Source organism: Chanos chanos, chromosome 10, assembly GCF_902362185.1.
Source record: "Chanos chanos chromosome 10, fChaCha1.1, whole genome shotgun sequence".
Lineage (NCBI taxonomy): Eukaryota > Metazoa > Chordata > Actinopteri > Gonorynchiformes > Chanidae > Chanos > Chanos chanos.
In genome coordinates, this window is record NC_044504.1 from 16,226,902 (window position 1) to 16,251,419 (window position 24,518).

Below are 24,518 nucleotides of genomic sequence, written 5' to 3' on the forward strand. Positions count from 1 at the left end.
AGGTAAAATTAATCCTTATTACCCTGCTCACCTTCAAGATAAAATTAAAATGATCCATATTCAGTGTAAATCAGTGCGAGGTATTGGTGACATGTTGATACATTACAGCAGAGCTTAAAAGATAAAAAAAATGAAGTAAGGGTTTCTGAGGTCATATTTTTCGCTGTAAAACCGGCACTGAGCAGGTAGTACTTAAAAACTTACCATGTGTCCAGATTGCCAGGCATGTCACTGCTGTGACACTTTCAATCAAACGGTCCAATTTTCTAGTCAGGATTCGTTAGTGATTTTAGTTGTGAAGTTTTAATGTTGTTTTCAAGTTGGATGTTCTGAGCTGGGATTTTTTTTTTTTTCAGACAGATAGTTGTTGCTAATATTGATTACTCAGCTTGGTATGTGAACAGCTTTTTCTGAAAAGTGCACATCAGCCATTTTCAAAACAAAAATAACAACAACAAAAAGAAACAGACTAAAGCAAATGAGTAAATCTGATCCACAGTTTAGTTGTATTTATAACAGTTGTTATTGGGAAAATGACCAAATGGCATATGAACAAAAAAATGGAAGTGTAAATGTTCATATTTTCATAAGAAATGAGCAGTACATCATTAAAAACGGATAACTCCCCTGGAAGATTTATGTTTCTTGTGACCAGCAGTCACGTACCGGTATGTGCTGCCGAATAATTTTAACTGTATCAGTTCATCTTTTAACCACTTGGTGGCAGTGTAGGTTCATTCTACTTTACAAAGTGAAAATTAATGAGAGTCCGTTTAGACTCAGTATTCCTCACCTGATGGTCAGGCTGGACTTTTCTCATTCACTCTAACTCTGATATCAGCCATGGTGAACGTTCCTGTAGGAGTCAGGCTCTGCTGTTTGACATCACACATTTTACACTGTTTTACACTTCCATCAAGAACGTCTCATTTCAACTGGAACTGAAAACACGAAACCTGACCCTTGACCACTGACCTGTCTGGGTTCCCCTGGGATTGGGCAGTATCATGAGAAACGGATTGGGATGAGGGCCAGGAAATGAGCATTTTATCAGCCATATTAAAACAGGGGAAAAGAAAACTGGGTGGATGTGAATTCTAAATTTAACATATCCTCTGCTTGGTATGTGCTCCAGGGTAGGGTTCAGTGCTCATATAACACTATGTATATAATACTGCTTACTGTGCTCTACCTACTCACTGAGACAACAACATCCTTACTCTAGTCATGTATCCTGTTACAGGAAGACTGTTATAAATACAATTACACATACAATAGTCACATCTCTTAATTAATCTCTTAATCTATTCAGTCTGGCCTTACATTTTTAGTCTGTCATGTCAAGTCTCACTATCTCATCTGGTTTCTGCAACATCTCCTGCCAACTCATATTTCTATTGCTTAATAAGTATTGTGCTGTACTGTCCCACATTGGACCAGACAGTGTGTGCTGTGCTCGTCTGGAGATTCTTCACTAATGAGAGAGATGCAAATTTGTGCCAAGACTGAAAAAAAAAAAAAAAAACACACAGCACAAAGTGAAAACCCCTGTCAACAGAAAGGGAGGATAAGCAGAGTGGACCAGAATGTACTCTTTCAGTTCAAAGGTCAAAAATACAACCACTTCTCTCTCTCTCTCTCTCTCTCTCTCTCTCTGTCCCTCTCTCTCTGTCTCTCTCCCTGTCTTTCTCTTTCTCTCTCTCTGTCTCTCTCCCTCTCTCAATATGCCTCCCCTCTCTATCTATGCCTCATGGCATGGTGGAGATGATAACGCACACACTCTGTTAGTCATCGACTGTGGAGTGTACTTGTGTGTGTGAGTGTGTGTGTGTGTGTGTATGTGTATGTGTAGGAGGAGGATGTGAGAGTGGGCATAGATTCTCTGTGTTGACCTCAGAGCTGTTTCGAGATGGAGAGGCAGGCAGTGTTTTGCATTCTGCACACTGAATATTACCGACCTCAAATGTTTTTTATGGGTGTATTGTTTTTTTCTCACTAACATTTATTCAGAATGTTATGCACATACACCATTACTCATTATACTGAAAATGTTTGAATTTGCATATGCATTGCATATTTGTAACAGTATAAATTTTACACAGAGTGGTAGAATTTGCACAAGTGACCCTGTTCAATGTTAGTGGTTCTATGAAGCATGTTCCTCTACCACGGAGCTGGATTCAATAGTGCTGTTTGATTTTAACTGTTTTAAAAATGGTGCCTCTTAATATGAGGCTCCTTGATACTTCACAAAATTATTATCTGATTACAGTCTATCTTTTGTGTAAGATACATGTGTTATGCAGTGTATATATTGTGTAAATAAATAAATTGCCTACAGATAAGCATGAAATACTTTTTAATTTCAGATAGATAAAATGGACCTGCATGTACGCAAGCACAGTTTAATAATTATGTTAATACCAGGTTCATTACCACCCACGGTGTTTGCTTTTTCCGGAATGTTCTTACTGAAGCACATTTGTAAGACAGGTTGAGACTAAGCAGTGAGTGTCAGATGGAGGTAAAGCGACGTGAGACAAAACAGAGCTCCTACATTCTCCTCCCGTTTCACACTGCACACCCTTCCCACAGACGAAAGACAGGAGGGAGGGATGGAGTAGCATGCGTCCGACCTGTTCCCTGAGAGGAAAGACATGAACAAAGGCAAGTTAAGACTGAGGTCAAACTCTGTCCAGGGTTAATGATGGTCATTCTTCAGGATGCCATTACATCCTGAGCCAATCAAGTTTGAGCTGGAGTTCAAACTGTTAGCGATACATTTGTCAAATATATCCTTCGTACGTGCATGTCTGTGTGTGTGTGTGTGTGTATGTGTGTGTGTGTGTGTGTGTGTGTGTGTGTGTGTGTGTGTGTGTGTGTGTGAATACATGTCTCTTATTTTCAGCAGAAGTCTTAAACTGTGGTGAACGTCACATGAAGTTCATTTCTCAACCTCAAGTCCACAAACAGATGATTACACCTCATTTATCTCACCACCAATAGTAAATCATTCTGAGACTGTTGATTTTAGATACACAGCTTGTGAGAGGAGAAGTGACTTTACATTCATGGTGAACAAAGACAGATTGCCTCTCCATAAGGTCTTTCAGTCCAGGGTGCAGCACAGACTACAACACGTCTTAATAGAGCATTAATGTTTCATTAGTGAGATTAACGGAGGGTTAATGTCCTTTGGGATGAGAAACTGATAAGAAATGAAGATTAACCAAACAGCTTCGAAAACTGAGTCATACAAATTTATGCCAGTCATGAGACTTCCAGGACAACAGTTTCCAAACTATCTTCATACTGGTCTCTTCAGTGGAAATTTGAACGGTTTTTGTTTCTTTCAGAGTTTTTCAGTGTTTTATACTTAGAAATTTACCATCAGCCCTTACAACTCCACATAAACATGTTTATAAGCTCATCCCACATCCCTCGTGGATGATTCTTAATGATATCACCACTGTCTGAACGACACAGCATCAACATTAGGCTTAATACAACAACAAAAACAGCAGCACCACCAACAACAATAACAACAATAACAATAATAATACTGATACTACTACTACTACTACTACTACTACTAATAATAATAATAACTGCGTCAATACAAAGTTCCATCACAGAAACACAAACCAGAATCTATAGCAGTAATCCTGCGTCTGTTATAGCTATCTTTTCTTTTCACTGACTAAGTCATGCTATGATGACACGATTTGGAAACAAATCCTTACCAACAATTAAGTTCTGTTTCACTGGTCAAAAATTTTCAGTGGAGTTTTAATGAAAACCACACTGTCATATGGAGTGAGTTGTGTAGCAGAATTTCTCACAGTATTTCTGTCTGAGAATTTTCAGAGTTTTCTTTCTTAACCGTAATAAACTCGAGAATAATAAGGCAAACGTGAGAGGCTATGGCCCTCCAGTCTTCCTTGTCCTGAAATAGTGCAACAGAAATAGAGTGAGCAGAGCCCTGGCTGAGCAGACTGACTGATTATGTAAGAAACCTCAGGGGAAATTATTGCAATGTTCGTGACGTGAGAGACTTCTGCTTTCCCCTTTTTTGCTCACCAAAGGTAAACCCATCTTGTCGTAATTAAAATGTCACAAACCGACTTCAAAAAGCAAAAAGTTAACTATAGGAATAATGATTAAATCAAAAGCTGTGGGTTGAACTCAGGTCAAACGACGTGGAGTTCTGCCATGTTTTTTTTTCCAGAAGCAAAGAAAACTCTAAGCATCTGGACTGAAAAGGACAAAAGATTTAGACTCTGTACACTCTGGAAAATATCACTATAAGCCCTGGTGCTGTTTGTCGTTTTTATTTTTTTTTTTCAGTCTGTGTACTGAAGGCTTTTGTGCCATAGCCATAGAGTATCACAGAGAGGTGAGTATCAGTTTTCCCTGATGAAGAAAATGGAATCCTCTTTCCAACGGGCAGCTGCTTCCAATTACTATATTATAGAGTCAAAGGTTATGAGTTTGATAAAACATTGGAGAGTTTCCCATCTCATGGGTCAAAAGGTCACAACCCAGAGAGAGGGTATAAAGGATTATGGGGTGGAGAGTTACCAAAAGAGCCTCTAGCCCTAAAAACTGATCCCTAAACATATTTACCCTATTTACTTAGTGTATATGTTTACCATCCGTCACCCTGAATGACAAATATAAACAGATATTTTGGGAGGTTAAAGAGTCACAGTGTGTACTTGCACTTCTTGCCTCCTACTTGCACGTCTGCCCCGGGGTCTCCTCCCAGTTGGTTGTGCCCAGAACACCTCCACAGGGAGGCACCCAGGAGGCATCCTGACTAGGTGCCCGAACCACCTCAGCTGGCTCCTTTCAATGCAGAGGAGCAGCAGCTCTACTCTACTCCCTCCCGGGTATCAGAGCTCCTCACCCTATCTCTAAGGGTGCACACAGCCACCCTGCAGAGGAAACTCATGTCCGCCGCTTGTATCCGCAATTTCATTCTTTTGGTCACTACCCAGAGCTTGTGACCATAGGTGAGGGACGGAACAAAGATTGACTGGTAAATTGAGAGCTTTGCCCTCTGGCTCAACTCCCTCCTCACCACGACGGTCCAGTACAACGACTGCATGACTGCCACCACCGCCCCGATCCGCCTGTCGATCTCCCATTCCATTTTAACCCTCACGCGTGAACAAGACCCCGAGATACTTGAACTCCTCCACTTGAAGCAGTAACTCCTAAGTCCTAATTTGGAGGGGGCAAGCCACCTTTTTCCGGCATAGGACCAGGGCCTTGGACTTAGATGTGCTGATCCTCATCCTGACCACTTCACACTCGGCTACAAACCACCCCAATGCGTGCTCATCACAGTTTGATGAGGCCAACAAAACCACATCATCTGCAAAAAGCAGGACAACATCCTCACCCTGACTGCGCCTTGAAATCCTGTCTAGAAAAATCAAGAATAGGATTGGATACAAGGTACAGCCTTGATGGAGTCCAACACTCACTGGTCCGCTGTTCCATGGCCAGTGAGGAATCCACATTGTTCCTCCTGAATCTGAGGTTCAACAATCGGTCGCAGTCTCCTTTCCAGGGGCTTTCCCAGGGAGGCTGAGCAGTGTGATACCCCGATAACTGGAACACACTTTCCGGTCCCCCTTTTTAAAAATGGGGACCACCACCCCCTCTGCCACTCAACAGGCATTGAAGAGACATGTCAGCCATGACAGCCCAACAACATCCAAAGCCTTCAGCATCTCAGGGCGGATCTCATCCACTCCTGGTGCCTTGCCAGGATGAGGCCCTGCCTGCCCCTCCTGAGTCACCTGACGGTTTGCAAGAACTTCTTTGAGGCCAATTGAAAGTCCTTTTCCATGTCCTCCCAAAATTCCTCCCATACCCAAGTTTTTGCTTCCATGTCTACCATTGCTGCAGCCCTTTTGGCGTATCTCTCAGCCAATGCCGGAGTCCCCCGAGCTAGGCAAGCCCGGAACACCTCCTTCATCATCTTGATGGCTTCCCTCACCGGTGGCGTCCACCAACGGGTCCTTGGGTTGCCACCACGACAGGCACCGATGACCATCTGGCCACAGGTCAAAGCTGCCACTTCAACAATGGAGACTTTGAACAGGGTCCATTTGGACTCCATGTCTCCAACCCCCCTCGGGATCAGGGAGAAGCTCCTCTGGGGGTGTGAGTTGAAGACCCTCCAGGCAGGGTCCTCAGCCATATGTTCCTAGTTCACCCTCACTATGCACTTGGGTTTACCAGGTCTGTCCAGCAGCCTCCCCCTCTGATCCAACACCAGGTGGTGGTCAGTTGACAGCTCTGTCCCTCTCTTCACCCTAGTGTCCAGGTCTGATGAGACGACTACAAAGTTGACCATCGACTGTTGGCCTAAGGAGCTCTGGTACCAGGTACACTTATGAGCCGCCTTATGCTCGAACATGGTGTTCATTAGGGACAATCCATGGCTCGCACAGAAGTCCAACAACAAAGCACCACTCGGGTTCAGATCGGATAGGCCATTGCTCCCAATCACTCCCCTCCAAGTGTCTCCATCATTGCCAACGTGAGCATTGAAGTTTCCCAGTACAACTACAGAGTCCCCAGATGGTGTCTTCACTAGGACACTTTCCAGTGTCTCTAGGAAGGCTGGGTACTCCGAGCTGCCTTTCGGCATGTATGCCGCCACGACAGTCAGAGATTTCCCTCCTGCAACCCGAAGCCGCAGTAAAGCAACCCTTTTGTTCACTGGGACAAACTCCAACACAGCAGCACTCAGTCGGGGGCTAACAAGTAACCCCACACCTGCCCATCACCTCTCACTCTGGGTAACTCCGGAGAAGGATAGAGTCCAGCCCCCATCCAGGGGTTTCAGAGCCAAGCCGTAGAAGTGAGCCCAACTATATATAATTGGTATCACTCCATCTCCTTCACAAGTTCTGGCTCGCCAGAGAGGTGACACTTACCAAAAGCCTGTGGCAGGTCCGGCCTCCAGGCGCTTGCCCATGAGCTCCCCTTCCAGGCATGGCTCCAGGTGGGGGCCTCAGTTTCCCTATTCCGGTTGAGGTGCCTGTTTCTCTGTGGGTGCTATTCATAAGGGCTTTAAGAATCGCATTTTGTCTGGCCCCTCACCTGGGACCTCATTGCATTGGGTGACCTTACCAGGAGCTGCATGCTCCCAGGATCGCAGGGGCTCACAAACCCCTCCACCATGATAAGGTTGCGATTCCAGGAGGGGTCACTATTCATACGTTAGTTAACAGGCAGGCTCTACTGCAAAATGCCTTTAAGAGGATACAAGAGCAATATTTATTTTAGATTTGCTAAATATCTGTGGCTTATCTGAGTTTTGGTGTAGACTATGAGACATACATGCAAAGAATGGACTTTTTAGCCTCATAGAATACTAATGCTACATTTATTACACAGAAAAGTTTACAGGATCCAGTTAAAAAGCAGTTACTTTCTTTGGGTGATTTTTGTTACATAAAAGCATTTCTATTAATTGTACCTTATCTATACCTTTTTGGCCTGACCTGAGTATTGAAATTAGAATATTTACTTCTGTAATTTTAATTCTGTCACTTTAAATGCCATCCTACACACCTCTGGGTGTTATGCTAAAATAAATGCTAAAAGGGAAACCCAAAACCAAGCTCATGCTTCTCTTCATTTAAAACTCATCACTCTCTCTCTCTCTCTCTCTCTCTCTCTATCTTACCTCTTGAACGATAAACAGTGGATGAAACATTCAAATAAAGGTGAAGATGTAACATCCATTACTGACTTTTCCCTGTAGCTATTCAGCACTCTGAGTTTTAACCAATCTTACAAAGTGGTCTGGGAGAAAAAAAAAAAAGATAAAATCTCTGTTTCGTTCTGTGGACCGAAGATTAAACATCATGCCAAGAAGTCTAGGTCAAGTACAGGGCAGTAATGACGTCCGCTGTTTATGTGTGTGTGAACATTTTTGGGTGTGCGAATGTGGCTTATGCTAAGATGTATTCTCTTGTGTGTTATAAATAAGTAAAGTAAAACAATATTCAGGATAGGAAGGACACTTTACATATTCATATTTGAATCCAAAGAGCGTTAAACAAATACAGAAACAGTGAAGAAAAAAAAATCAATTTCAATTCTATCATGGCTCTCTTGACCTTGCATGCTGTTAAGCTCTCCCGTTACACACTTTTGTTCTTATGGTAATGTCATGTTATATTTTTTGTTTTACAGTATACCAATCACTGGGCAGAATACTGTGAGTTTAAATGACCTCTCAGATAGCTTAAGTAGTGCTATGTTGTTTTTTTTTGTATTTTAATTGTATTTTATTATTCTTGTGAGTGAGACCTCCCAAAAAAATCACTACGTTCAGCACTGTAGGACCAGTTGAATTTTTGCTGTACCACAAGCATTGAAAGGTCACAAAACAGAGAAACACAAAAAGGTAAGTTCTCAAATACATAACAGGTTTGTGCACTTTGTAGCCTCTGTATGTGTATGTATGATGTAGACAGGTATAATGTAGACACGTATGATTTAGACAGGTATGGGGAAAGATGTTGATGCTATACAGGGTCAACGGGTAATAGATATGCTTATTTATCAGTATTTTGGGCATGTTTTCTTGTGATAAGCTATTTGACTCATCAGATCACTTGGGGAATTGAAACAGTTTAGAATCAGGGTCTGTCCCACTTCAGTAAATTTTTGGCAGCCAGCAGATCCTCACTACAATAACTGTATGTCTGCTCTCTCTCTCTCTCTCTCTCTCTCTCTCTCTCACTTACTCGCTCTCTTTCTATCTCTCTCTCTCTCACACACACACATACACACATACGCGCACGCGCGCACACACACACACACACACATTCTTTCTCTCTCTCTCTTTCTCTCTCTCTCTCACTCTCCTTTCCCTCCCTCTGTGTGTGTGTGTGTGTGTGTGTGCAAACCTGTCAGTCCTATCCCCAGTTTATAGTATGGAGCTGTTCTAAGCCTTGTACATGTAAACACAGTTGGGTTACAGCAAGTGTATTGCTTTCATTTGCTGTTTTAAAGTGCTCTGGTAAATATTAGCATTATCTGATTTATGCTAACAAATGTGTTTTGACAAAATTGTTTTTCAGTACCTCCCTGACACATAAAACATAATATCCTGTTTTAACATCCAGAAACAAACTATTAAAAAGCACGGCTTGACATTTAGGCTTAATCACACCATTTAAAAAAGAGTTGTATCATCTGTCTGCTGTCCCTATTGTTCATTAAGTCATCATCTTAATGAAGTAACTGAGACTGCTAAGCAAAGCCTTTGACTAAACTGCCAGAAGATCTGATAAAAAAAGAGGAAGGGAGAAAGTGTTGGGGGGGGGGGGGGGTACTCGATCAAATCCTGTGTCGGCAGGGTTTGCAGCAGATCTGACTAGTGTTCACATAGTACACTATTATCACAGATAATGGAACCACCTTGTAATTGGAAATCCCTCGATTTTGGTGAGATAGCATATTTGACATATCACAAATGACACAGATAAGGAATAAAAATGGTCCAAGACACATCAAAACACATTTCATTCATAACTTCCTGTAATTCCTGGAAAACTGTATATGTTAACCTGTAAGAATCCACAAATTACACTTGCCAGAGGTCAGTTAGTGTATAAAAACGGAAGAGAGCTGTGGAAACAGCTTGCGAGCCGTTGTAGTAAGAGAGATTTTGTCTGATTTCTCAGACTGTGTTGATTCTGCCACAGTGCTATGTAATCTACAGAGAGTGCTTCACTCAAGAGAGCAGTCATCAATATCAAAGACAGTAGACTTTCCTTGAAAAAGTAGTTTCAAATAGAAGACACATTATTTGAAGCACAAAAAGAATTGTGTGTGCGTTTGTTTGATCTCGACTGAGTAACATCTGGCCAGCGTCTGCATCTGAATAAACAAACTGGTCTCAAACTGTCTCTTTATCCTCTCTGAGTCAACTAACGCATGAATGAAGTTTCTGGGCAAGGTACAAAGCACTTTGCTTTGAAGCACTTGTGTTTTGGTTATGTTTGCTGTGTTGGCTTTGGTTCCTCTATGTACCCCCACCCCCTCACCTCCCTCCCCTTTGTGAAGGCCATGGGAATGTCAGCCCTTCTCCATGAAATTATATGCCAAAAAATCAAGGTTTACTCTCAAAAAAGGCATATGTCTATTTCCCGGACACAGCGACTCCAGCTCTGGATGAGTTCACATGGTGACTGAATTCCTGTGAGCTCATTGTTCTGCCCTGTGCAGGAAACATGACTTGGGGTGAGAAGAGCTTGTGTTAGAGGATTTGCATCATAAAGGAGACTTTTTCCTCAGACACACACACACACAGAGGGAGAGAGAGAGAGAGAGAGAGAGAGAGGGAAGACCACAGACTAAATAATAAAGATGAAATCCTTTTTATATCTGCATTTAACTCTAACCTATGACAAGTGTCCATCTTGCCCTCCTGTCCATCTCAGAAACAATGTTGTCCTTTATGTCTACTCCTAGTTTTTCATATATATATTTACACACACACACACACATGCCCATGTCTATCTATCTATCTATCTATCTATCTATCTATCTATCTATCTATCTATCTATCTATATGCGTATCTATGCATAGATAATAAGAAGTTTTCTCTGCACAGAAATGCATCTTTAACATAAATATGAGAATATGGATGTTCTCTAATTGTTGATTTTCTGACTGTAAATGTAGTAAATTTAGATAAAAAAAAAGAACATTTCATTGCATTTAACAGAGATCGTTTCAAGTGAATAATGGTACAGACTGCTGAGCAATAAGACCTCACATAGCCTATGCGAAATGAATAAAAAAATATATATTTTGATGTATGTTGACCCACCCGCAAAACTGTGTGACACCCAGGTGGAAGGGGGTGTGGTTGTGTGTGTAAGTGTGTGTGTGTGTCGGGGCGAAATAGGTAAAGACGGGGGTAGCTGGGAATGGGGGACCCTGCACTGCTTTACTTTTGTCCCGCCAAGTAATCAACAGTGGGCGGGTAAGGCAAACCACGTGGTCCTTTCAGCAAATTCCCACACAAACACACCCACGTACAACACGCGGACGAGCTCTCCAAGCGCGCACGCTCACACACTTCTCTTGGTTTTGGGAATAAGGCGCAATACATACCACGTTAAAACACGGTCTGGGAGTAAAAGTGTCGATCTGCAGTTGGCAAGAATGCTTAAAATTGGGGTGTAACTTATCGCGGGTTGGATTATAACATCAGAAACGTTTTCCTGCCTTTTCCCACTGTCTTTTCTGACGGAGTGATGTGTCCCGACCAGAACCAGAGAATCCACTTCGGTATCATCTGAAAACTACATAAATGTTCGTAAGGCATTGCACTCGTAATGTATGTATAGCAGTCAACTTTCAAAAAGTTGATATTCAGATTCTTGCAAATGTAATATTACAGTTTACATTATTTAATTACATATGCTTTTAAATGCTGCCGAAGATTGAAGAATTCAGAGACTTTGCATGGTAAAGATTTTTGTGTTGTATCATTCCAAGAACAAACTGATGGGTCGGATGCGTTTGATAGACTCATAATGTTACGTAATGTAATGGTAGTCATATAGTGACAAAAGCTCTAGACTGCTTGCGGAGGCAGCTGCGCCAGACAAGTTAAAACAGATTTTTGAAGACAATGAAATATATACGGCATGTATGGAAATAAAGTGAAATCAGACAGTCCTAAGTCCACTCTATACAGATTTGGAGTTAGAAAGGCTTTTGATTCAGAGGTTAGGCTCATCTTACGTGTGTGTCTGTAGCCTGGATATAACTGATTTGTTTAGATACACTCGCTGTGGTGATGTATTCTTATTGACTATGAAGCCCACGAGTCACAAAGACATACTGCCGCACACCAGTCTAGTTTTAATTGCGCACCCCATTGGAAAGTTGAAAGAGTTACCGCCTCACTGTGCTTTGTGTACTTATCTTCGGGTGCGCATTCGCCCATTTCACCCCCATAGGTGACGTTTTATCTGTAAAGGTGCGAAGTGCTCTAAATCTGTTGCATTTTCATGGCGCTCGGGGGAACTTAGCCCCTCCCCCGTCCCCCGCCGCCCCCCAGTTGCTCACTATTGACTCTTTACAGCTGCTCGGATAGACTAAGGTGCAGCACAGTGGCCAGGCAAAAAATGTGTGTGCTAAGCTTAGAGTGCTTAGAGTGTGTGTCAAGCTTTGCCGTCGATTTAAGTGTGCATGTATGTGTGCGTTTGGGTCAGTCTTTGCTACAGAGCATGTCTGCAGCGTTTTGTTAGGAAAAATATCTCAGGGAACTCGATGCTATCAGAAAGTCAAGACTTAACTCAAAGAAGTTTTCTTTTTTGTGTGTGAGTCTGAGGAGGGGGAACAAACTTTACTTTTAGATTTAATGAGTAAAACAATCTTTTTAACCATCCATACAACTTCATACACACTCTGAAATCAGTAGTATTCCAGCAAAACATATTATTACCACGTAGTATTAACATCACTTTATCTCTCCATATTCCAGTATTCAGGGATCACCTGCTGCCAGCTGCAGTGAGAAACATAGCAGTGGTTGCTGTGTGTGTCAGTCTGAGTGTTAGGGGATGAGTGTGGAAGTGGAGCAGATGGGGTCACCCCGGATACCGACCCCAAGTAGTCTGGACCTAAAAGAGAGGTACGCTGACCGAATGGACGAAAAGGATTCTGAGTGTCTGAGGAGCCGTAACATGTCACCTGATCTGAGACAAGACTTTAGCATGATGGAGCAGAAGAAAAGAGTGACCCAGATTCTACAGAGTCCAGTAAGAATCACACACAAACGCAAACACAGAGAGAGAGAGAGAGAGAGAGAGAGAGAGAGAGAGAAACAGACACTCTGTTCATCCTAAAACAGCCTTGGGTTGATGTTACTCTCATGCTATCATTTAGAGCTTTCGCTGTTAACATTAACATTTAACATAAAGACACAATAGCACCATTCAGCCAAGTTTTGTGATATGAGGGCATGATTTGGGGGTAAAAACTCTTGACATGCTCTGGTTTGTGAGGATCATAAGAGAGCCTTGTTGAGACTACATAGCAATACATCATGTGAGTGAAATGTGTGTACTCTGCAGAGACAGATGGCCAAGCCAGGAGGAGGGTTACCATGATTGGTTCTTGATTTGATCGACAACATGTTCACATTTTAGTCTGTGTATTCATACTAAAGAGAGCACTAAACAGAATAACTGCATGAGACCAGACTGTGTGTGTCACAGTGTGTGTGTGTAAGAGTGTAATATGGAAGTTCAAGTGATTCCTGCTCCTACTGGAGACAGTTGAGCAAGCACAGAGGGCTTTGGATGCCTCTGCAGCTAGAAGTACCACATACACCACAACCCACACATGAGAGAGAGAGAGAGAGCGCATTCAGAAATGTTAAGAAACAATCAGACTTGGAAAGTGATGACTGGTCAGATTGGTCAAATTTCTTTAAACTGCATTGGTGCCATAATCCTGCGGCCCCCCTCACGCACACACACAAGCACACACACACACACACACACACCCCTACACATAGTGCTTATTAACCTTTGAATCAATAACAGTCAGTCTCATAAAGGGAAAAATGCTGTGAAAACACTCTTTAAAGAACAACATACACATAGACATGCACACTCTCTCACTTAGCATGTAAAAAGGAGCCCACGCTTGTGAGAGATTGCATAACAACCAACAAGTGGAACTCAGTGCATCACCATGGAAACCATGCAGAGATAGTGTGGAATGTTGGCCTTCCATCAACGTTACTCCTGTCGAGTCTCTTTCTCCTCTTTTTTGGTCAAAGTATCAGTGCGAATTCATAGCTCTTTTTCTTCCCTTGGATTCAAAATTTATTGGTTTAAATTTACAATGTAAATTTAGCCTTGCCCTGCAAATTAAGATTCAGACATATATCTTGCCATTTTTGGGAAGAAACTCTAGACAGCTAAAATAAAAAAAAAAAAAAAAAACACTAACAGAAACACTAGACAAAGTGATGTCTTTGTCTCTCTCTCTCAATGTTTCCCTCGTCTCTCCCTCTCTCTGCCTCTCTTTCATCCTGTTTTTGTCCATATAAAGTAATATGCTTACCAGTTTTCATAACGCCCACACAAAGATAGTCATGAGGAGCCAGAGCTTTTGGAGATGTTTTGTTTGTGCAGTCATATTCTGTCCTGATAGTGTGAATGTCTGATATTGTTCATGAGTTGAAGGGTTTTATCTAAGCAGCAACTCAAACGTGTGTGCGTGTGTGTGCGCGTGTGCATGCGTATGTGTGTGTGTGTGTGTGTGTGTGTGCGCGTGTGTATGCATATGTGTGTGTGTGTATGCACATGTGTGCGTGTGTGTTTTCCAGGTGTTTAAGGATGAATTAGAGGGCTTGATTCAGGACCAGGTCTCTAAGGGCAGTAATTCCAGTGGTCTTTTGGCTCTCAGTCACATTGCAGACCTCATCATGGCCAACTCACTGCCTGGGACAGGAGCATACAATTCTTCTCTTGGTGAGTGAACACACACACACACACACACACACACACACACACACACACACGTACTTCTTTGACCCATATAGTCATAACTGCATTGTGACACAAAATCCATACTTACTCTCCATCAGAATGTCTCAGTGAAGACAGTACACAATATGCAATTCTTGCACAACAGCCACCTCATTTGCCCTGACTTGTACATACTGACGGTGCATCCTCCATCATGCACATGGCAAACCACTGTATTTTTTCACACCATTAGAACTGTAGCATCATAACCTGGAGGAGCTATCCTCTCAGATTGACACAGATCCACTCTCAGAGGGTAGACATCCTGCTGCTGTCCTTAGCAAGACACCACTGTGATCTCTGATTGGCTGAAGAGTAAACACACCTGTTTCCCATGTGAAAGAAATCAGCTTTTAATTAAGAGGTTGGAACGAAAAGCAATGAGGACAGCTCACTTCTCTGACTGAATCTGAGAATGTCCTGATCAGTTACATAGACAATAACACATAATCACATTAGCCCGTCCAAGCTGAGCCAAAAAAAAAAGAGGACATCTGGCCAACAGGGCTGCCCAAAAGAACACATCCCATAGCTTTCCTTTGGATTCCTGTTAACAGTTGTAGAATCAAAACTCTAAATTCTAAATGTAGGCCATACCCTTGCCCTGCCAGTATCTCAGCTGCATGTTACACTTGGGAAGCCATTTTTTAGGGACCTTAATGAACTCAAGATTAAAATGTTCTAAATGAGCTCAAAATGTTTCAATCAGTCAGATCTCTACATAGTATTAAAGCATCAATACTATACCGCACCACCTGATACTTGTCCCAGCGGTGACCTCTTTGCTGTTCTGCCTGGCTGATCTGTGGACTGCACTCTGATACTATCACTGTTACATTTACATTCCAAATGAAGGAGAGAAGAAGTGTGCTTGTTCAGTGGACTTTATAATTCTGGTCTATGGTTTTTACTGGCAACTTACTGGAAGTTATGTCGCTGCACAAAGGGTGTTTCACTGTTTTAAGAGCTTGTAAAATGCAAGATTCCAGTGTGTTAAGTTCCTATTCACAATGTGTTGTTTTACTGTCTCTAAATAGGGATAGACAGAACTCTGCATTAACCTTTACCATTCTGCATGGTGCTGCTAGACTCTTCACAGAGTTTTTGTTTAATCAAACAACTGTGAGATAATGTTATACACATGTCAGAGTAACAGGGCTATGTAGTGAGTCCAGACGTCTTCATCAGAGAGTTTTTATACTGTACATGTAGGTCGGTTCACTAAGTCTCTCTCTCTCTCTGTTCAGGCTTGGGAACGGTCACTCCAGTGAATGATTTGTTTGGTGTAGACTGTAGTTATTCTAAAGCAGAGCGCCAGAGCCGCTGTAAACTGGCCAGCCTCTACAGACTGCTGGATCTTTATGGCTGGACAAACTTTACCAATGCTTATATTACTGTGAGTACACACACACCACACTACACAAATATACTTGCAAATCATTTAGAATATTACTGTACTTTGTATATACAGCTTTGTGTATGTAATACTTTTCAGCTAAAGGGAATTTATTGCCAAAGTTTGTTTGAAACTGTTGCTTGAGGCCTTTTCACTGAGCGTCTCAGGTATTCTGTAAAACTGTTTTAATGTGGATTTATGATTTAAATTAACAGTTTATCATAATTGACTGTTAAGGCAGACTCTTTTATTCTCCCCATCTTCTCTCTAAGGCACTTCTTTCTCCTGTATAATGAGTTTTGACATACTGTTTTAGATTAAATTCATTATTATACATCTCTCCCTCTCTCTCTCTCTCTCTCTCTCAGGTGCGTGTAAGTAAGGAACAAGACCATGTTCTAATTCTTCCTCAAGGCCTCTCATTTTCAGAGGCCACTGCAGCTAATTTGGTAAGCCTTACACACACACACACACACAAACACGCGTGCTGACTGTAATGTTTATTGATAAGTGGAGTCAATAGTCTAGTCTGTCCTGATGCCCTGAGGGTAATTTCAGAGATATAGCACAACATTAAAAAGCCTGTTCCCCTGACCTACACACCCCGTAAACCCCTCTGACCTACTCAATTTAACACGACCCAGCAAACTTCATATGATGCCCTTAAAAGTCAAGGACAAACACAACATGCAGGCACACACATAAACAGCATGTCAGTCAAACAGCAATAGTTGTCCCAAACTCTACCTTTGCCCCAGTCTTTTATATTAATGAAATATTATAGTAATATGCATTTCACTTGATAACTGAAGTATTACTATGTTCTGTGCTAAATTTTTTTTTGCATCTGTTATGCCATAGTGATGTTTTTGATAATTTTCTCTTTTTTCATTTTATTTTTTTAAATCTTTGTATCATGCTATGTGTGAACTTTGTAGTTAGTCTTGAGAAACAGTTGTTTTTGCCGTTGGATTTGGTACACACTCTGTGTGTGTGTGTAGGTGAAGGTGAATATGATTGGTGATGTGGTGGATCAGGGAGTGACTGGACTGGCAATAGATCTCACAGGCTTCAGCCCCCACGCTGCCGTCTACTCAGTCCGTCCTGACGCCCGATGTATTATACACATACACACTCCAGCAACAGCCGCAGTGCGTACACACACACACACGCACACACTGAACACGCCGACTGGATACACACACATACATACACACACACACACACACGCGCGCATGCATGCACACTCACCAGCAACAGCTTCAGTGAGTAACACACACAAAACAATAGAGTCAAAACAATACGGCCAACTAATACTAGATCCTTTGTGAGATAACAGAAATCTCATTACACAGGCATGTAGACATGTGTTTACTTTTCAGAACTGCTATAGATTAACACAATTACAAGTCTGAAATGTACTATTTGTCATATGGACAAGTGGTCAGCCCCAGTCATGAGGTGATTAAGAGATGATTCAGCTGTGTGTGAGAGATGCCTTTGTCCTCTCTCTCTTCTCACTGGCTAAGACCCTCTGTCACATGTCCTACTTTTTTAGGTCTCATCCATGAAATGTGGTATCTTACCCATCTCCCATGAGGCCTTGCTACTAGGTGACGTGTCCTACTTCAGTTACCGTGGTGATGTGGATGATGGACAGGAGAGGGTGGAGTTACAGAAAGCCCTAGGACCCACTGCCAAGGTAACATTCTGTAACCATTGCCATAGGTCACCGTCATGACCTCTGCTACACAGTGGAGAGCCATAAAATAGTGACAGTTCGTATCACCACAGTTACTGTGGAGAGTTAAACAACTGTGAAAGGTGTGGAGCACGCCAAGTAGTAAAACTGAAAAAGAACAGTACTAAAGAAGAAAAATGTTTCTTTCACATAATGGAAGTGCTAACAAAATGTTGCAGTAGTTAGAGAGAGAGAGACAGAGAGAGAGAGAGAAACAGAAAGAGTGTGTTTGTGTGTGTAAGTTTGGGTGTGTGTGAGAAGACAGCATGATAGAGAGATGGGGAGTATTTAAAAAAAAAGGCAGGAAATTTAGAAAAAAAACAAGACACTGGAGCATTTCAGGGGGATCAAATAAAACGTTTCACACAGACAGTAGAGAAAAACAGATAAACATGCTCTGAGAGAAAAAAAAATAGGGAGAAAGAGATGAATGGACAGATGGACAGAGAAAAAAGAACAAAGAAAGAACAAGAAAGAACAAAAAAGATCTGTATTGCTCCTGTTGTAAAGATGAAAGCCCTCCAGGCTTAAAATCTTTATAATTCTACAATATTGTCCAGAAGTTTTCCTGAGCACTAAAACTTCAATCCATACTACTGGCTGTGTTCTCTAGGTGCTGGTCTTAAGAAACCACGGGGTGTTGGCATTTGGAGAGACAATAGAGGAAGCATTCCACTATATTTACCACTGCCAGGAGGCATGTGAAGTCCAGGTAAGGCTACACACACACACACACACACACACAGTGAGTAGCTCACATTGAGATATCAGAGGCTTGAACTGTGTATTGTGCCACGGGTTTCGTGCTGTAAGAGTCAGTGTTTCTTTATCCGTCTGCGAGAACAGGGCTAATGACTCCCATCTGTTCAAACACACTCAAGTCAGATCTCTGTGATTAATCTCTATACTGCTGCATACTCTGTGTGTGTGTGTGTGTGTGTGTGGGATGTAGGGTGGTAAGCCAGCACTCCACATGAAGTGGCCCCTTCATGGCCTTCCGCTGTGGTAAACAGTAAACGTTGATGTCACAATCTACCCAGCACTTTATCCATCTCTCTGTCTCTCTCTCTCATTCTCTCTCTGTAGGTTAATGCCTTGTCGTGTTCAGGTGGTGTTGAGAATCTGCTGCTGTTGGACAGAGAGCAGTACAGACCTGTGAATGCCCTACCCATAGTGAATGGGGAGATGCAGGAGGAACAAATCAGATGGAGATTGGGAGAGGCGGAGTTTGAGTCTCTGATGAGGATGTTGGATAATTTGGTGAGTGACCTTTGCACTTACTCTGACTTCATATCAGTCACAATGGTGAAGTTAGACATATGGATCAAAACACTTCAAATTCAGAATATGAAAAATTAAGTATTAGTACAGGTTTAATTTTTTTTGTGACAACGGCAGAAAGTTTTTTTATTTATTTATTTTTTAATCTTTTAGTGGGTGTGATGTGGTGTAGGTGGGTTCTGTGTGTGTGTGTGTGTGTGTGTGAGAGAGAGAGAGAGAGAGAGAGAGAGAGAGAGAGTTTGGGGTTGTTTTGGGCGTGTAGCCTAATTTGTGAATGCCAGATGTATTGAGAGCAGACCACATAGCCATTAAGAGTCGATTGTGTGGAAAATTTTGAGTTTGGCTTTTGTGCTACACACACACACACTCACACAGACACTCACACACACACACACTCACACAGACACTCACACACACACACACTCACACACACACACACACACACACACACACTCACACACACAGAAATTCCCCTCTGTTTATGTGTGTGTGTGTGTGTGTGTGTGTAAGGGATGAATTGTTTATGTAATCTACCCACCTCTGAGCCTCTCTTTCAGAGGGTGGTCTGAAACAGGCTCTAATTCTAGTGTTTTACATACAGCACATAGACATATATGCTCATGTAAGATTTGTGCCTTACTGCTAGACATCTTTAAGACATCCTTAAAATGGAGTTTAGAAAGGTTTATGGTGCCTAATATTTTTTCATTTTAAAAGTGTGTTGAGTCTTCATTTAAGTCAAATCATCAGCAGTATGAAGTAGATTTATAACCGGCATAAATAATAGTAATAATAAAGTCCTGGCTTATCAGGTTTTGCTTTCCCTGTTTTTTTAATTTGATCAGTTTCACAATTACTGTTTAATTAATAATCTCTAGTCAATGTGTGTAGTAATATTTTCATTTGGCACATCTCTGCACCGTTATTCCCCTTTAAAATTCGGACTCTACTGGGGTGATGACAGAGTTACTGAAGGCAAGCTTTACTGAGCTCATTCAATGTGTTTACAATGTCTTTTTTAATGCTCCATCAACTTCTATGCTATTCTCTCTGCGTTACCAGGGTTACAGAACAGGTTATGCCTACCGCCATCCTATCATTAAAGAGAAACCACGGCACAAGAACGAGGTGGAGATCCCAGCCACCGTTACTGCGGTAGGATTAGAGGAACAGGATGTGTTTCCATGGAGTCCGTTTCACGTGCAGGCTCAGAGACGTGACCGAGAGAGAACACGGTGGCTCAACTCTCCCAACAGCTACTTAAAAGTCAACGTCCCAGAACGGTCAGCCAACGGAGAGTGCAGCCCCCGTACTAAGACTATGGTATAAAACACAAGCACTTACACACACTCTCCTGCTTTACAAAGCTCCATGGTCCTCCATTAGAAGGCAAACAATAGTTTAAAATGTCCTCCTGAGATGGGGAAGTAAGAGGATAAGAGCTCTTGTGTTGGGAGATATTTTGTAGCTTGGTCAAAATCGATGCAACTCTGCCCCCTTGTGGTGTTATTTTGTAATTACAAGAACTGCCTTTCGCGTGCTGTCTGGATAGTTTGGGCCCTTTACAAGACCTAAATACGGCACATTTAATCAGTAATGGGTAAATAAATATTATCTCTGGTCGTCTCAAGAGAACATAAAAAACGTTCAGGTGGAGATTGCATGTCACTGAAAAAAGGTGATTGAATATTACATTTTGTTGAAGTTGTATTTAGCACCAGACAATCAAATTTGCCCTTTCAGGTTTATTAATTTTGATATTATAAGTCATTCAGTCTGTGCTATATTTGCTTTAAGTGACATGATAACATAATATTATCATCTATCATTAAAAAATATTAAAGCAGGCCTATATGGTCCCTCTGTTTTTCATCTCACAGTGGATGAAATCAGAGGAGTCAGGCAGCAGCAGTGGTACTCCAATAAAGATAGAGGATCCCAACCAGTTTGTTCCACTCAACACCAACCCAACAGAAGTACTGGAGAAGAGGAATAAGGTAAAGAAAAGAGAGAAAGAGAGAGAGAGAGTAGAGTCTATCGTGTACCAGAAAGATGCAAGAACTTGATCTTTTTGTGGTATACAGTGAGTCCCACTGAGTGTTTCTGTCGCTGACAGCCATTGATTAGATTATCTGTTGGAAGACCAGGATTTCCCCCAGGCATCTCGGCTTAGTGCAGACCTCTGTCCTTCAGTGCCTAATTACACACAAAAAGTCTATGTCATTGATTTACTTTAAACACCAATGTCAGCAACTGAAGCATTTTAGGCTGTTGTTTTCTCAGGCTACAGATTTGTAGTTCATTTATTTTTTTAGATATTTATAATATTTACACATTAAGAGTGTTTTGGATAGAAGTCCTGGACAATAGATGTGGCACCATGCCTCTGTAGCTCTCCCTGTGTGGTCTGTGTAAGGACAGACTTAAACCACACCTCCAAAACTCTGCCTGATTCCCACATAACCAGCTCATAGCTTTCTGTTTACTGTCCTCAGTTTGACTTCATTTTTATTTTTGTTTATGTTTCGTTCCAAATACTTGAAATGATTTTGCAGTCAGAGCCAGAGTTACGTACACTCCTCATCAGTGGAAATGAATGACACAGTGGACTGTTTGGATCTACAGCACTTGTTTTTATAACGCTATTCTGTGGTTCTGTAGATCCGTGAGCAGAACAGAGCTGATCTGATGACTGCGGGGCCAAAGTCTCAGCTATTGGCTGGAATCGTGATTGACACAGTTCCTGGACCAGTAAGTGATTGTGAATTCATCCACACTATGATATTATAATAAACAGTACCATAATGAGTGGCATTTTGGAAAAGTATACTATGACAAATGTTTTCCACTAAGATATTAATTAATTAGAACAAGAACATTGGAGCTACACTTACATTCAGAATATTTTGTGAATCAGAAAGAATTCATCTCACTTACAGATCCCAAATTAAGTGTTTATATGCACAATAGGTGACCAGTCAGTTTAAGCTATTTGTTTACATAAATTAGTGTCTAATGTGTAACACAGTAAAGTGTAACACAGGCAAAGAAAGGAGTGAGAACTCTGTATTCTGTATACAGCATCCTGCTTATGACCGTTATCTGACTCAAGCATCTGTATGGTTTTTAATTGCATATATGCAGATATTTAATAAATAGTCAAAGGATTCCATCCCTTATTTCCACTTCAGTTACTTCATCTTTATCAAATTTGGTCTAATCACTCTAATCTAATTTAGGCGCGGCTGTGAACGAGTTATCTCAAATAAGCAATTAAATGATTTATTCATTGATTATTAGGCTGCATGTAAAAACAGTAAGTATGTGTGTAGTAATGTTTTTTTATCTTCCCACAGGCAGTCAGGGATAGTTAGAAAGAGAGGGAGTTTATCGTTGAAGTGCTTGATCATGTTGTTGTTCTCTCTACAGGCCTTCATCTATGAGGATGAGGAGCAGACGGCGACTTTGCCTCCAAATCCCTTCAGTCAGTCAGACAAAGAGCTGCAGGAGTACACAAACACTGTGGAGAAACGCCAACATGGTACACCAGGTGAGCAAACGCTCACAGACACACACTCACACACACACTGTTCAAATGTTCACAATATTTTACTCTCTCTCCCAGTCATCACATTCTGAATACTGTGTTTTATTTATGTGAAATTGCTTCTGAAAAGTAAAGCTGTTCATTTCACCCAAAGTCAAGTTTGCCTCAAAACAACTAATTTCTTCAGGTCAAAGATCCTCTGATTAATGATTACTCCTGTGATACCAGTTACAGAGAAGGGCGCTGAAATTGCCTGGATGCGTTAGTTGCTGACATTAGCTGACATTATTCTCATACAGCCAAAGAGTCTTAACTTTACTCCTTAACTTTTGTCAGCTGCCTAGTGCTCGGCCAAACACACTGCTGTTCTCTTCTACACGGATCAGCTGAGTTCAGTGAATGGTCGAGAATGAGAGAGCGTGTTACACAGTGTGTGCGTTTTACCACAGAAATGGTGAAGATTCAGCATTTAACCGCCTCTCCTCTTCCCTGTCACAGAGCCCGACGATGTGACTGATGCCGAAGAGATGACCACGTACGACAGCTCCACCATCTCTCTCTCCCTCTCTCCACTCATGACCCCAGCTAAAGACGGTAAAGCCCTAGCCTTCTCTCACTCACTCTCTCTCTTTCTCTTACAGGAGCCTAGAAGTATCAGTATGGCTAGGTGAAAATGAGAGTTATGATATAAAATGAAAAAACCTTAACATCAGACTCTCTCTCTCTCTCTCTCTCTCTCTCACACACATACACACACACACATATGCACACAAAAACACTCTGAACCTGAGAGCAGGCTTAGGGCATTGTGAACGTTGAAGGAAAGTTGAATGAATTTCTGTTACACATGTAAACTGCCATGGGCTGTTTTAATATGATGAAGGTAAACATATTTGTTTGTTCTTTTATAGCATTCACTTCCCCATGTGCTCCTTTGTGCTGAAAGTGACTTCTGACACTGTTGTTAACTGAAATTCCCCCCTCTATCTCCATCTCTTGGCTCCCCTCCAATCTCTCTCTCTCTCTCTCTCTCTCTCTCTCCCACACACTCACACACACATAAACTCAGACCCCCTGTTAGAGCTGCTTCCTAATGGTCATGATGACCTGCCTCAAGAGGAAGACGACCTAAGTCTCAAGGTTACTGAACTCAGCATCAACAAGGAAATGGAGGTCTCCATAACAACAAGCATCGCTGAGACCATCAGTGAACCTGCGACTCCTGAGAGCCAATCACAGTCTCCCAAGAAAAAGAAGAAGAAGAAATTCCGCACACCTTCTTTCCTTAAGATGAACAAGAAGAAGGAGAAAGGAGAAACGTGAGGAAGCAGAGAAAAAAGCAGGTGTACTCTTCACTTGTGTGTGTGTGTGTGTGTGTGTGTGTGTAGCTGGTAGAAGTGAGAAGACGGACCATAAAGGATGAATGTTTAGGCTATGCCTCATTGTCAAAGCAAGTTGTTTAAGTGAGTCAAATAATGTGGGGATGTTTTTAAGATTGAAGGCTCTATAGGAAACGCAACACAACATTATCTCCTTTACTGATTTGCTACAGCTCTGAATAAATTACATCTCCACTAAATAAAATTAATATTTCAATCTGTAATTAATGCAGAGAAGTGGAAAGCACATTTTTATTTATTCACTCATCATACTGATAGTTTTCCATTTGAAAGCAAAGACAGTTACTAAGATTATAGAGTTTTTTAGTCTGCATAACATAGTGAAGGCTTCCTGTCTCATGACTCTTCTTTGATCAAATCACAAATTTTGCCCACATTATTTCCTTCATGGTTTAACCATGTAATAATCTCTCTATATATTTTTTTTGAGGGTCTGGAATTTTCTTTTTTTGCAATATTATTTCTGTGTCTGAATTGAAGTAATTGTGGGATTAAACTTGAATATTATATTGTTTGTCAGATGCAATACACTGTCTTTGTATGGAGTGACTT

At 41.6% G+C, this 24,518-nt stretch overlaps 1 protein-coding gene across 1 annotated transcript; it reads left to right on the top strand.

Moving 5' to 3' along the window:
* The first annotated feature begins 11,149 nt into the window (after positions 1-11,149).
* Positions 11,150-23,889, top strand: add3b (adducin 3 (gamma) b). The gene is made up of 15 exons (XM_030787406.1): positions 11,150-11,362; positions 12,543-12,819; positions 14,400-14,544; positions 15,849-15,997; positions 16,366-16,446; positions 16,999-17,148; positions 17,556-17,699; positions 18,352-18,450; positions 18,825-18,998; positions 20,082-20,342; positions 20,900-21,016; positions 21,681-21,770; positions 22,449-22,569; positions 23,065-23,160; positions 23,648-23,889. The coding sequence occupies exons 2-15, from the start codon at positions 12,622-12,624 to the stop codon at positions 23,887-23,889; spliced, it is 2,067 nt and encodes a 688-aa protein (XP_030643266.1). The 5' UTR covers positions 11,150-11,362; positions 12,543-12,621.
* Positions 23,890-24,518: the final 629 nt, after the last annotated feature.